Below are 15,017 nucleotides of genomic sequence, written 5' to 3' on the forward strand. Positions count from 1 at the left end.
ATGTATTTTTTACTTCCTTTCCCTTGCAGAGTGGGTATATTGATGGACCTGTGTATAATACCTACTACAATACACTGATTGTTCTCCCTATAGTCATGGAATATCTGCAGTACATCTTCATTGCCCTGGGACTCTGTTTTATTCTTGTAGCTACTGTTCTTCCATTTGTTCATCAGGTAGGAAATTCTGATACCTCCCTCAATTACAACCTTGCAATTCTTCTTACTTTGTTGCCTTTGCTCTTTCTTGGGAATTTTGCCAAATGCTGATTGGAGATACATTCATCAAAAATCTCCTGCAATAAAGAGAAACTGCTGAATTGTGAAACCCGGTGAAATCAAATGGCCTCAAGGGTAAATGTACAAATGGTTGGGCTTATTTAGGAATACTGGTTAAAGCGGAGGTCCGCCCACCACTGGAAAAATAAAAACCAGCAGCTACACATACTGGAGTCCAGCAATGTCAGAACCCCAGCTGATGTTTTCATCGGCTGTAGGGTGCTGCCGCTGTGGGTAAAGGAACCCCAGCAGTGTAGCCTTATGGCTTCACGCCGGGAACCCTACTGCGCATGTGCGAGGCTCCGCTCCTCTCTCCTACTGACCCGGCGACGGGGAATAAGGAGGGAGCTGAGCCGTGAACTCAATATCTGCAGCTGTGGCTCCCAGAAGTGGGAACAGGATACCTGTCAGACGGGTATCCTGTCCCCCTTCCCACACCCGAATGGTGCCAATAGTGTGGGGGGGGGGGGGAGGAAACAAATGAGCAGAAGTTCCACTTTTGGGTGGAACTCCACTTTAAGAAGGGATAATTGCCGGTTTCAGTCTGATAGTGAGGAGTGGTTAGTACATCTACCAGGTTTTAATTGCTTTCTGCGTCAGAAATTTTCACTTGGTTCCTATACTGATGACCCACTTAGACCTTGACATGCAGGGTGTCATCCAGACACAGGAAGCGTGCGGAAATCTCTACAGTTCCACCACAGAAGACCTTAAAAACCTCACAGCAGTTCTGAACCTTCCTTGCTGTAATTGCGTTTTTATTTTTTTGCTGTTGAGAGATCATTTCAGTATCCCAATGACCGGAAGAATCATTAATAGTGTGAAAATATGTATATATCCAATATGTAAAGCCTGATGTAGACAGAGGTTAGTTACCCTGTTGCCGTTTACCTATGGTATCAGTGAGTGTGAGGAACGGGGAAAGAACTAAGAATTTTATCCTACTTTAGACAGGGTAAAAAGTGGACGTAGGCACAGGTGGTCCCTCTGGTGTAAAACTTGGTTTTAAAGTGGTTCAAACACCTGTTTCATTATTGCATGTTTCAATAACCTACTTTATGGAAACTTTCTGTTGCACAAATCATTCTTCATTTGCATTGTTCTAATCACCGTATAGCTGTGTTGGCTTTTTCATATGTATGTTGTGTTCTTGATGTCACTGTTGTGTGCGTGATTTGCATCTCTCACAAAGCACATGATGAACTGTTTCCACCAAAATACTAAATTTACTAATTTTATTTTAGATTAATTTCAGTTAATCTATTCCTTTTTACACAAGGCAACAGGGATTGTTCTGAATTGCAGGAATTATATTTTTAATTGATAAACCAATTAGCCATTTGAATTCTATTTAAACAAATCAACTTGTGTGTATTGATAGCATTTGGTTTCCCTAACTCCAGTGTTGTAGAGCAGGGATCCTCAAACTACTAAGTTGCCTATAAAGTTTCAAGGAAATTTAGTTGCTTTTTGTGGATGTTGGTAGAAAGTAAAACTATTCTCAAGGGGCACATACAAATGATGACCTTTTTTTGGTAAGTGAAATGCATAAGGGTATACTAATGTCACAGGTTGGCTCTAGAGAACTTTGTATTGATGCCAGGTTTTTGTGACATTTGCAGTTTGCAAAACACCCAAACTTTTTTATTTATTTTTATTTCCTTCACTTTAATTTGTTTTAGCATTTGGAAGCAGTTTATATCTAAGCCCATTTTTTGCACTAGATATGTGTTCAACATCCTACAATGCTGATCTCCTTCTAATCTCTCATTAGCCAATGCCAGCCTTTAAAAATTGGCGCATAATTTGTGTTAAAAATTAACAGTTCAAATTGAAATTTTAATTGAAATGGGGTTCCGCATTATGTGATTTGTAATGCCAATTCTGGCAGAAATTAGGGTTTCCTTTTTTTTTTTTTTTTTTTACAGTTGTTTGTTTTTTCACCCTACATTTGAAATGATGAACCAGCGTAATTATTTTTTAGGAAAAGGTCATCTTATTTTGGAGTAGTAATAATAAAAAGTTTGATGAAAATCATGAGATCAGTAAAGCCCAAACAGAAAAATTGACCTCTTCTAATGGAACAGTGCTGATGGAAGCCAAATTATAGGTGCGTACAAAGTAAAAATAAAGAGAAACTTTTTATATTATGTACATGGAGATGGTTTTTATTACACAATTTTAAAGAACATTCTAAAATATTTCATGTATAAGCTATCAATGGAGATGCTAATAGAAAGTGGCATCCACTACTAATATTTAGTTCTAATCTAGGTTTTTGCATGCCTTTTTTATTTATATTTTTTTACTACTGACCCAATGCATGGATACTGTACAGTATTGTCTGAAGCATTTGAATGGCAAATAGGAGTACGTGGCCATGTACCCCTATTAGAATGAGATACTCATTGGCTTTGAACAATGCCTGTTCAATAATAAGACACTGGGGGAAATGCCACGCTTTGGCAGCAATTGGGCTCTGATATAAGGTGATGGTGGGTTAACTTGAAGCATATTCCTATAGTTAATGCACCAGGTTACCCGAGACACTGTAGTGTTGTAAAGGATCATGAAAGTTTGCTTACAATAGGAATCTGGTAAAAAAAAATTGGGTGGAACTAAAGCTATATCTCCATGGTCACATACTTTCATAAAGACATGACAGAGTCCACACAGGTTTAAAATATTGGATTTCTAATGTTCTACAGTGACATCACTGCTTTGTTAAAGTGGAGTTCCAGTCTGAAAAAGTCATCAGCTACAAATATTGTAGCTGCTAACTTTTTTAATATTTATTAATCTTACCAGGCATCTTACAATGTCGCCACCCCAAGCTGATTCCTCCATTGACTTTGAGTGCAGGTTCTGGCATTGCAAGTAAGGGAAACGGCAGTAAAGTCTTCAGGCTTCACAGCCAATTTCCTACTTTGCATGCGCGAGTTGTGCTGCACTTTCTGAATGGTTCTGCTGGAACACAGGTCCCAGAAAGAGGGGCCAGGCAGGGCGTATATTGCCATGCAGTGATCTTACCAGGAAGTGGGAGAGGGTACCTGTCAAAACTAGGTAAGGCACTTGACCTATACAGAGACAACTTGGAAGTGGTTAGGAGGCCTTGCTGTGGGAACACTGGCAGTGAACATCACAAAGTGTAATGTAATTGTATTCAAAGTGTAATTCCACTTTTTCAACCAACTTGGGATAGTGCCTACTTTATATTAGATATTCTGTAGCCTGTAAAACATTGCACCCACAATCAGCAGAGCGGTCTCTCATTCCTGCTCTGATAGTTCCCAGTCCTCTTGCATACAGCTGGCCATAGGAAGGTCCAGCTTCAGAGCAAAGACGAATGGGTCATGTCATCTGAAGTTTTCCTTTCCTTCCTATGCTGAGGGGGCTTATATATTCATTCACATATTTACCCTAGTTAAAGTTTATTCTAATTAACCCTGTCTGTATTTTGATGGGAAATCGGTTGTCTGCAGGATTTGAATATAGTATTTTTTTAACAAATGGTAAAAAATGTAGACGCTGGGCTTCTGCATTGTATGTTAATGAGCGGAAAAGCCTGTGCACCCCTTTGTCAGTGGGGACAGATTGCAAGCTACTCTGAACAATTTGAAATGAGAGGAAATGCAATGTGCCTAGGTCTGCTCCGAATATTTTTTAGGTATGCTGTGTAAATAGGAACATATTACACATGTGTGTTTTTTTTTTTTTTTTTTATTTGACTGCAAAAGTGGAAATACATTTTAAACTTCCAAATACAGTTCAAATACCCTGGCAGAATTTAATATACTTTTTTCACTCATGGTTAGTGTTTGGCTGAAGACCTTTATTAACTGTTTACTCTTTTTAAATCATCACAACAAACTACCCAAATGACCCCTGATCAAAAGTTTACATACCCTGGTGTTTTTGGCCTGATAACATGCACACAAGTTGACACAAAGGTGAGGATGGTTACCTTTTAATAGCCATTCAAACCCCTGTGTTCTGTTTGTGTATAATTAGTGTGTGTATATAAGGTCAATGAGTTTGTGGACTCCTGACAGACCCTTGCATCTTTTATCCAGTGCTGTGTTGATGTTTCTGGATTTTGAGTCATGGGGAAAGCAAAATAATTGTCAAAGGGTCTGCAGGACAAGCTAGTTGAACTGTATAAAAAGATATCCAAGGATATGAGAATGCCAATCGGCAGTATTCAAACTCTAATCAAGAAGTGAAAAATGAGGGGTTCTGTTAAAACCAAACCATGGTCAGGTACACCAACTAAAATTTCAGCCACAAGTGCCAGGAAAATTGTTCAAGCTGCAAAGAAAAAAAAAACACAACTTCAGGTGAAATGCAGGACCCTCTGAAACATGTTGTGTGGCTGTTTCAAGAGGCACTTGAAGAAAGATGGGCCGCACGGTCAAGTTGCCAGAAAGCCATTACTACAAAAATGCCACAAAGTATCCTGTTTGCAATACGCCAAACAGCACAGACAAGCCTCAAGCCTTCTGGCAGTCATTTTGGAGTGATGAGACCAGAATTGAGCTTTTTGGCCACAGCCATAAACACTATATTTGGAGAGGAGTCAACAAGGCTTTTGAAAGGTATACCATTTCTACTGTGAAATGCGGAGGTGGATCGCTGATGTTTTGGGGATGTGTGAGCTGCAAAGGCACAGAAAATGTGGTCAAAATTGCTGGCAACATGAATGCAGCATGTTTTCAAATACTGGAGGAACATTTGCATTCATCAGCCAGGAAGCTGTGCATGGGATGTACATGGACATTCTAACATTACAATAATCCAAAACACAAGGCCAAGTTGACTTGTCATTGGCTACAGCAGAGTAAATTGAAGGTTCCTGAGTGGGCGTCTGTCTCCTGACCTCAATATTGAGCCACTCTGGGGAGATCTCAAATGTGCAGTTCATGCAAGACAGCCCAAGAATTTACAGGAACTGGAGGCTTTTGGCAAAAGGAATTGGCAGCTTTGCCATCTGAGAAGACTAAGAGCCTCCTCCACAAATGCCACAAAATACTTCAAGCTGTCATTGATAATAAAGGGGGCAATAAACGTTATGAACTAGGGTATGTACTTCTGTAATTTTTGCATAGGGTCATTTGGGTAGTTTCTTTTGTGATTATGATTTAAAGAGTAAACACAGCTGATTGAAAATGGCTTTAACCATGATTGAAAAGTTTGTTATTCATATTCTCTGAAAAATGGCCAAGAAATCATAAATTCTGCCAGGTTATGTAAACTTGTGAGCACAACTGTATGTGATCCATGGACTCCATAACCACTTTCTATGTATTAAAGCTGTCACAACATAGCAGTTTTAGAGTGCTGACAACTTGGGGCTAGGTAGACTGCAGTAGCAAAAAGGCAATCTGATTTAACCTACAACCTTGCCATTATTACTATAAAAACGCATAGCTAAAGTCTGTATACCATTATAACTGTCAGACATTACAGAATAAGACCCTAACCCAAGTTTGCTAGTTTAAAGCGTAGTAAACCCATCCATTTAACCATTTCGAATAACCGTTACATCCCTGGCACTTGCTGGAAATGTAACACTCCCATTGGGTGTGCTCTCGACCAAACTGTCAAACTGTCCAATGGCTGGTGTCATAACTGATTGCATGTGCAGCACCATGGCAGCTGTAGATTAAACAGAGGTCAAGATGTCCACTTCCTTGGCTAAAAATTATAGGAGGGTTTACTTCCACTTGAAATTTTTTAATTTTTTTTATTTTTTTTTTATTTTTTTTTTATTTATTTTTTTTGGGCAGAATTTAACTATCTTTGCAGGCTATACACATTTTCTGTACTTGAAGGGTTTTTCATGAGACAAAAAGATGGACAAGATACCTATTGATTCTGCAAATTCCCAACTTCCTGTAGTGAGCTAACAATGTGGTTTCTGCTGTCCTGAATCACAAGTTGTTTCCACTGCTGGCCTGTTGTATAGTATAGCAGTGAAATCTTGGGCAGGCTTGATGACACCACTGGTGATTTTAGTACAGCAGAGGCACAGTGTTGGCGCACTACAGAAAGTTAGGCAGTCAATGGATTTCTGGCAAGATCCTGCACTTTCAGTGTGGGATGAATTGTTTGTATTGCAGATTATAGATGGAGATCTAGATCATTTTAAAGTTGTATGCATCTGTATGAATGTTGTGCTATGACTGCTTCATAATCCATATATATTAATGAACTAACCCATTAAAACACATTAACCAATAAATGTGTTGCATCGCCACTTGTTTCATTATAGCGTATCACATTTTTACATGCAACATGTTTGCCGCCTGTGCCATTCACTTGCATTATTCCAATACAAAACCAAACCGTTTTTCTCTTTTACCTTAATAAAATGCAATGTGCACCTTTTTTTTATACTTGGTAAACATCTTGAAACATTATCTAACAATCTTGTGACCAGGAGTGAAATGGCTGCCATGTAAACGCCACAAAGGTAATTACTGTACTGATGGAAATTGTGCAATCCGTAACCACTAAGTGCAAATACTATAGACTTAATACAAATAAACAGTGGTGTTAATCAATGGGGAGCAATTACCAAAATAAGTGTTTTGCTGTTTTATTTGACAGTCCCAAAGACAAAACTTAATGTGATGGCAAATGTTCATATAAGCTTCTGATGCAGCACCTGGATATCTGTTTTAGCTAAAGGGTACTTTGTTTTTCTCCCCTGGGATATAAAAGCCAGGTGGCCTCTTACCAGACAAGATGGACTCCAAATTATAGAGGTCAAACATGTTTGCTATGCACCGTGATCACCTGTGATGTTCCAATCCGTCTGCTCCAAATGTTAACCACTCTCCTCCACCAGAGACATGACATGTTTCCCTGTAACAAGCATCTCCGTTCCCAGTCGATTCTTTTTACAGGGAAATGCATTGGTTGGAGAGAATTTTTGTGATGTCCCTGCGCTCTAGCTGGCAGTTTGAAAGTTTGCAGCTGTGTTTGTATTGATTTCTTCGCTGTTTATGTGCAATACTTGGAACCAAACAACCATTTCTACTGCAGTATAAAGTTTCCCCTTTTCTGAATCCTTCACATATACTGGAGAAATTCAAGGCAGATCGATTTGAAGGTTTGGAATATTTTAATCATCTTTTGTCTCTGGCGGAGGAGAGTGGTTAACTCCCCATTGATTGATCAATGTCACTTTGTTTTTTTATTTAAGTCCTATAGTATTTGCAAAAAATATATATTTTTTAATATATAATACAAATATTATAGGGAGCAGTGGCACTTACACATTTTGTTAATTTGTTTTCACCAATTTACATTTTTTTTCAGTTATTTTATTTTTTATTTTTTTCTTTCACAACAGTTTTTTTTTTTTTTTTTTAATAATCACATTGTCACTTTGGTGAGCACAGAAAATTTTTAAACGATATAATTACTGTAATGATGCTGTCACCTATATAGACATAAACACTGCATTTTTTTTAAAAATGGGCAATTAAAAACTTGGTTTGACAGAATGTGAGTATTCAGAAGTAAAATCTTAAACTAGTCTTATTACACGTTAACAAAGAAACCACTGTTAACGTGTAATGCCAGCCATATTGTTTTCTTGTTTTGGATAGAGTGGGGAAGGGCAACCACCTCTGTGGGCTTTTGAGGTTTGCCTTTGTGATTTATCCTCCATTCCTGTAATGGGACAGATGTTCAATAGCAATAGTAACTTTTCCCTTTAGTATGGTGAAGCTATATATTGTCTTTGGAGATTTCCCCTCATTTCCTGTTTAAGGGATTTTGTCTTTGGAATTGAAATGAGAGAAAATCTCAAGGCCAAAGACCTGGCAGAGAATCGAGCCTTTCCCACGCTACTCAAAGCTAAAAAAAAATATGTGGATATAGTTGTGCTTGAGTGTTTGGCATCCTTTTTTATTGCTAATGATGTTTCTTTTATTTTTTTTTATTTTACATTTTTATAAATAGAAACTGGACAATATCCTGCAAGATCCAGGTGAACTGACTGAATCTGATCAAGATACTGAAGTTGCAAAACTTCTTGAAGACCCAGTTCTTTCACCTCAAACTTGATAATATCACCTTGCCTACTTTAATGGATCCTTTAGGAGTCCCCTCTTGAGGACCTTTTTAATCACTTAAGTTACCTGCTGGGTTCCAGTTGTCGCTGGATAAAGAAAGTATCTGCACAAAAGAACGTTTAAGTCTCTTAAAATAAGAGGAAAAAGCAAAACCTCACCACAGTGCCTGAAGAATCGGTTTGAGACTGACCTCGGATGACTTTAAATGCCATTCACTCATGAGAAGCCAGAACAATGGGAAACTAGAATAGCATTATTCACAATGGAATTATATACTTGGGTACAGCCAACTACTGTAGTATGACCACACAGCTACATACTTCACATTTTCAATAAGTCAATGTTTTTCTAAATATTCCGGCTTCCAGAGGGAAGCGTTCACAATTTTAAGCAGTGTTTCTCAATTTAAATGTATTTAAGCATCCCAGGTATGTTTTACAGTTTTTTTTTTTTTTTTTTTTTTTTTTTTTTTACTTGTTTTGGCCATGCAGATAAAATCGTTGCCTGTGCATGAACTTTTAGTGACCTGAATGGAATCCACACTAATCTATCTTCACCTATGCTTCGATATTCTGCAGTACAATTAAAGACATTCAAAAAGTCTGTCCTAAGAACACCACTTGGATCAAACACGTATTACTGCTTTAAAAGTTTTTGGCCAAGCTAGCACAATTAAAGCCATTAAAATGTTTATTATGTAATGAGATGATGAGATCTAAAATGACCAAAGTCGCACTTCTGGGCAAAATGATGTTCTCCAGTTTACAGTTCTGCAGCACATTCCATATTTATAGTATTAAATGAACAAGGCCATTAATCATTGTTCAATGATTCACACAGCTTTCACCCAAGATGCACATTTCTAAATCTTAATGCGACTCTTTAGTAAAAGTTGTTTGAATTTTTCTGTGAAAGCACTTATAAATGGATCCTAATATCTTTTGAGCTTTAAGCTATGGAAAGACCAGCCCTGCAGTGCTGGAAAGTGTGTTGTAGCAGGATATGTGTTAGGATATGAGTTATTTAATAAACCACTTGAAGTATTTTTAAATTTATTGCAGAAGCCACAGGCTAAAATGCCTACCTGGGCTATGATGCAGAGTCTTCTAGCAATGCACACTTACTGCACCATAACTTAATATTTAGCCTTCACCCTTTGCTAAGTGTTAACTGATGTGGAAGAAATAAACGCTGATCTTTTCTCATGTTTAACCAAGTTTTCTAGGCATTTAAAGCTTGTTCTGTAGACTTATTCCTTCTGTCCCATGCTGTCGGTCTTCCTTTCTTTTCTTTCTAATCGGTAAAAGGTTTCTTTTTATTTTCCTTTATGAGACAGCTCTTTTTGTTTTATCAGATCTTTTTCAAGCAATAATTCTGAATTATAAAACTCAGGGTAAAAGTGCCAAAATCCTTAAGCTGTACCTAACGCACATACTTTCTGAAAAACGTATGCCATAGATGTGCATGGGTGCTAACCTTCCAATTACTTCTTTGGTAAGGTGTTTGGTGGAGTGGAAGGCATTGCTTGCAAAATTACTTACCCCAGCAACCCTCATCTGGAAATCCCCTTGGGGTGTCCCTGTAATCCCTACACCACTGCTTTGATCTCCCTACATCTTCTTGGCTAGCAGCACATGACTGTAGAATGATGCATCCTACTGATGTCTTGCATCACAAGACATCAGTGTCAAGCACAAGCAGCAGGAAGAAATGGGACTTTCAGCATGTCGGTCATCAAGACTTTGGACGTGTCATCTGCCATGCACTATTGCCTAATCTTACTCCTTATACAGCTAAACTGTTTTTGAGGCAAAATATAGTCCATCCATCACTGATCTTTCTGGTATAGCCTTCCTCCAATTTTCATCTCCTACAGCACTTGTGTTTTTTTTTTTTTTTTTTTTCTTTTTTTTTTGGGGGGGCGGTGGGGGGGGGGGGGGCGGCAGGGAGAGCAAAGAGACGGGAGAATAGCAGAAAAAAAATAAAACACTAATGGGTTCAACCCATCACCAGTGTCTGGGGGGGGGGGGACACCTTGACCTTTATTTAAAGGATAAGTTCACCTTTTTGTAACGTGTTAAACCCATAGTCAGGGCACCAATCCCCTGTTCTGACAGCTAGCAGGGGGATCTTATAGCTGTCACAATCTGCAACAACCATGGCTGTGCTCCTTGCATGGGAAAACTACAAGGTATGACAGCCTTTTGTGGCTGTCGGCTTGTAGTTCTCAATGAACTGCCATGGTGCTGTTGAGTGCTGTGGTAGTTCATTCATGCTTCCTTTTCAGTGTAACTGCCTGGCTGTATCGGAGGTACTTCCAGACAGATGCACAGACAGTCTTCAGGACCGGGGCATTATACACTCATGATCTGCAGATCACGAGTGCAACGCTTTACAGGTGTCTTTTTTTTTTTTTTTTTTTTTTTTTGTTGAACTTATCCTTTTAGGTTAGACTGGATTCAAATTTATCAACCATTATGGTTTGTATTCTGTGCACAGTATTTGACTGCTGACATGGTACAGTGTGTATATAACCAAGTCCTGGTCCCTTTTTTTTTTTTTTTTTTATTATATCTTTCTGAAAGTAAAATTGTAAGCTGTGTAAATTATATCTTTGTAATTCAAACGTGTATATGTGATGACTGAAAATATTGTTTACAAATATATTTTATGGAGTAGAATATCTTTCCACTTTGTATAACATGTAACTATTCAGACCACACCAGGGTCTTTTGCTGCCCTTTTAAAAAAGTTTTCCGGTTCAGCTCAATATTGACTAATATGGCCATATATATGCTTCTTTTCTGCCTTTCCAGAAGTGTAAACATTGCACAAGTTTCTTTGATAATCTATAAGCTCTAGCATGCTGCCCCTTCTACTGTCATTGTTGCTGAAAGCAATTCTAGAACACGAAATACTGTCCTCTAAATATTGTCACTTTAAAGAGGAAGTAAACACTCATGGGTTTACTTCCTCTTTCATTCCCTGCAAAGGTAAAGCATAATGGACTACTATGCATCGCATAGTAGTCCATTATGTGTCACTTACCTGACACAGGAGCCAGCGAAGTCACCACTGTCCCCTGTAGTACGGCGCATCCATCTTCTGGGTGGTCCTCGCCGCTGTCATTCGGCGAAGCCGTGATGACGTCACGCATGCGTGCGGGAGCCGCCACTCGCGGCATATCGCCGTTGACCGTGGCGTGCTCAGTGTGCCTGCATGCCGCTGTCTACGGCGCATGCGCCGTAGACAGCAGTGCCTGTCTTTCGGCGAATATCTCCTAAACCGTGTAGGTTTAGGAGATATTTCTTGGACCTACAGGTAAGCCTTAATCTAGGCTTGCCTGTAGGTCAAAGTTGGTTGTAAGGGTTTACAACCACTTTAAACTATTTGTCTTTATTAGGTGTTGTTCATTTCTCACAACCCTTCTATTTTTGTAATTTTTATTCTTCACATCTGTATTAATATCCTGGTCTAAATAGAATATAAACAATTCAGAGAAATTTAGAAATATTATAAAAAATCTGACTTTGTAACAATTCCTAGTGTTTGTGTGTATTTTTGTGTTTATTTTTTTATTCAAAATGTAACGCACCCACATCCTTGGCAAGGAATCACTATCATTTAATCATATCTTGAGTATTTCACAATGTGTTTTTGACGGAGAACATTTAAAGTCCTTCATAATCCTTACATTTACAGAGGACATTTTATTAATCAAGACAGTTTAACCACTTAAGGGCCAGCCTTGTTTTGGAATTTGGGTGTTTACATGATTAAAACAGTTATTTTTATTTATTTTTTTTCTAGCAAAAAAAATGTGTATGTGTATGTTCCAAGTAATTTTTCAACACCCTAGAGAATAAAATGGCGGTCATTGCTATACTTATTTTCACACCGTATTTCTGCAAAGGTCTTACAAGTGCACTTTTTATGATAATGGTGGTCTCCGCAGCGCATTCACAAAAAAAGTGAATTTTTTCCAAAAAAAAGGCCGGCTCCTGAAAAGATGGATCCATCGGTTGTGGTGGCAGCTGCTGCCGTTACTGAGATATCCCTCTTCAAAGTGCCGATGTATATGTACAGGAGCCGATCGCTAAGTGGTTAAGGGCGCAGCTGAGGTTTTGCTTTCTGACCATTTGGATTACAGTACCACTAGAAGTAGGAAACTGCATAAAACAAAAGCACTGCCTAGGGGCGGCTTCTGACAGTGACCAAAAACACCCAACTAAAAGTTGTCTTGGTTTTTAGCCTAGTGTGAAAGGTCCTAAGCTTCCTGTTGGCGATCTTGGTTTCCTTTCTTTTTGCAGGTAAATCATTTTTAGTCTTCAAGACCTTCAGTCAACTAATGAGCTGGGAGAAAGGCTGGATAATAGATCATTGTATTTTTTCCCAGTACAACCTATGAGCACATACAGACCCTTAGCTATATAAGTGGGCAGCTGCGACAACACTCACTATCCTAAAGCGGCTTGTAAACCTTTCTCATGGAAGATGCATACAACCGAGTGACTTTGATAGTGTCCCTAAGGTGTACTGCAGTCATGTTCTAGTGGTGAGGTAGCATGTCACAGGGAGTGAAAAGTGTAGGAGAAGGCTCCCCTCTACCTAATAATAAAATGCAGAAAAGATTATAGCAGTGATTACAAACTCAATTCTTAAATTCAACATGTAGTGCAACCAAGCAAGTCAAATAAAAATCCGTCCACGTGAATAAATGAAGTAGAGATGTGAAATATCTGAAAGTTCATAAATGCAAGGTCAGTCAGTGGTGATATGTTAACCATCCTTGTGCAGAACCTCCACCACAGGTAATAGAAATGCATGCTTACTGAATGGATATGACCTATCTCTAGTAAGGTCTACAAAGCTTGGATCTCAATGCACATAACACTGGTCCTAGGACCAGCTCCAAAATACCCTCCACGGAGGAGGAGATTTAGCATTCCTCTCTCGAAACCTTCTTATGGACTATAAGAGGGATATGGAAATAAAATCTGCCAATAGTGTAAATCCTTTTTATAGGTTTTATTACAATTGAAAGTGTGCTTACATTTATTAAAATAACCAAAGCGCCAGAACAGTAAAGCAGTATTTGCTGGCAAAAGTTTGAAGACAGGGATCTGACTCAATCAGCTTCTGCTGAAGGTGGAGTCTGAGTAGCTTGCTCTTGTTTGAAGACAGACACCTGTCGGGAAAATTGTCTGCCCTGTGGGAGACTGCCCTTGTAAGGGGGATTCTATGTCCATGTCCAGGGACTTGCAAAGGTTGGCCCGCTTTGAGAGGGAGACTTAGGAGTCCAGGGGGCTGGAAGGAATCGAAGTCTGTTGGGAGCAAGCAGAGATGATCTGAATGAGAGTTGAAGAATTACACCTTGAGGCTGCTTTCACACTGAGACGGTATATATCGCTAAAAATAGCGGCTTTAACGAGCCTCTTCTCTCCAGGGTCGAAGCAGAGTGCTTTCACACTGGAGAGGTGTGCTGGCAAGACTGCAAAAAATTCCTGAAAGCCGCATCTTTGAGGCACTGTAGGAGTGGTGTATACAGAAAAACATACTTCAGCTGCCTTCTCTTATTCAGGAGGAGCTCCAGGCTCTTTTAGAAAAAAAAAAAAATTAAAGTCAACAACTACTGTTGCTGCTGACTGTTAATATTAGGACACTTATCTGGCCAGATATTTTCAATTGGGTTCTGCTGCCACCATCTCCAATAGGGAGAAACTGACAGTGAAGCCTTGAGGCTTTACAGTTGGTTCTGCCTATGCGCTGCCCTCTGTGAATGGGCCGGCTGTGGGGGAAGAAGTAGGGGGGGCCAAACTTCTGTCTGAGTTCGCTGCAGCGAACTCAGCCAGAAGTGGGAGCAGGTACTTGTCAAAACCAGGTAACCGCTCCCCCTCAAAAGGTGCCAAATGTGGCAGCGGAAGGGGGAAGGAGGCAGACAGGTTTGGCTTCCCCTTTTGGGTGGAGCTCCACTTTTAGGCCCAGTTTGGTGTCACAGCCTCAAAGATCTCCTGCCATGGGTGCTGCACTCTGTCACTGTATTCTCAACTGGAGGGGTCGTAAAGGCCAGACGCAATGCTAAGCACCTAATCAAATTCATCCCTTGCCATGCATCAATATGTCAAACTTTCTTCTAGTTCTTGTATAGACCACACCTTGTTAAGTTGCAATATTGACCAAATAATGTATAGCACTGACCCCTGAAGGAGCGGCTGAATTTATTGGGCTTACCGTTGCCGCCTTCACCTCGTATGCATCGAGGGGTTTCTCGAGGTAGATGGCCCAAAAACTGTAGAGACTGCTGACAAATCCACTTGAAGGGATTTTTATTTGCAAAAAGTAGTTAAAACAGTCTCTCAACAAATACCGTATTTATCGGCGTATAACACGCCCCCCACGTTTAGGAGGAAATTTTAAGGAAAAAAACTTTTAGGAGGGAAGTTTAAGCAAAAAAACAAAACAAACTTACATTTAAATGCCCATCAATGCAGCCTTATCAGTGTCCATCTGCAGCCTTGTCCACCATTGCAGCCTTGTCCGTTTTTTATTTGCCTTTTTTTTTTTTTTTTTTTTTAAATGCCGCCGCCGAGATACAGGACATCCGGCTCTGTATCTAGGCTGCAATGGTGGACTGATAAGGCTGCCGCCGAGATAC

General features: G+C 39.4%; 1 protein-coding gene across 1 annotated transcript in view; it reads left to right on the plus strand.

Annotated features, from left to right (window-relative positions):
• Nucleotides 1-9,574, plus strand: part of SCARB1 (scavenger receptor class B member 1) — a 146,244-nt gene extending 136,670 nt beyond the window's left edge. The window contains exons 11-12 of the mRNA XM_077461826.1: nt 30-176; nt 8,250-9,574. Of these exons, the coding sequence (XP_077317952.1) occupies nt 30-176; nt 8,250-8,354 (252 nt within the window). The 3' untranslated portion in view covers nt 8,355-9,574. The remainder of the gene's footprint in view (nt 1-29; nt 177-8,249) is intronic.
• The last annotated feature ends 5,443 nt before the right edge of the window (nt 9,575-15,017 follow it).

This window comes from Lithobates pipiens, unplaced genomic scaffold (assembly GCF_037356315.1).
Source record: "Lithobates pipiens isolate NorthernLeopardFrog02 unplaced genomic scaffold, aLitPip1_a1.2 Scaffold_3, whole genome shotgun sequence".
In the NCBI taxonomy this organism is placed as follows: Eukaryota; Metazoa; Chordata; class Amphibia; order Anura; family Ranidae; genus Lithobates; species Lithobates pipiens.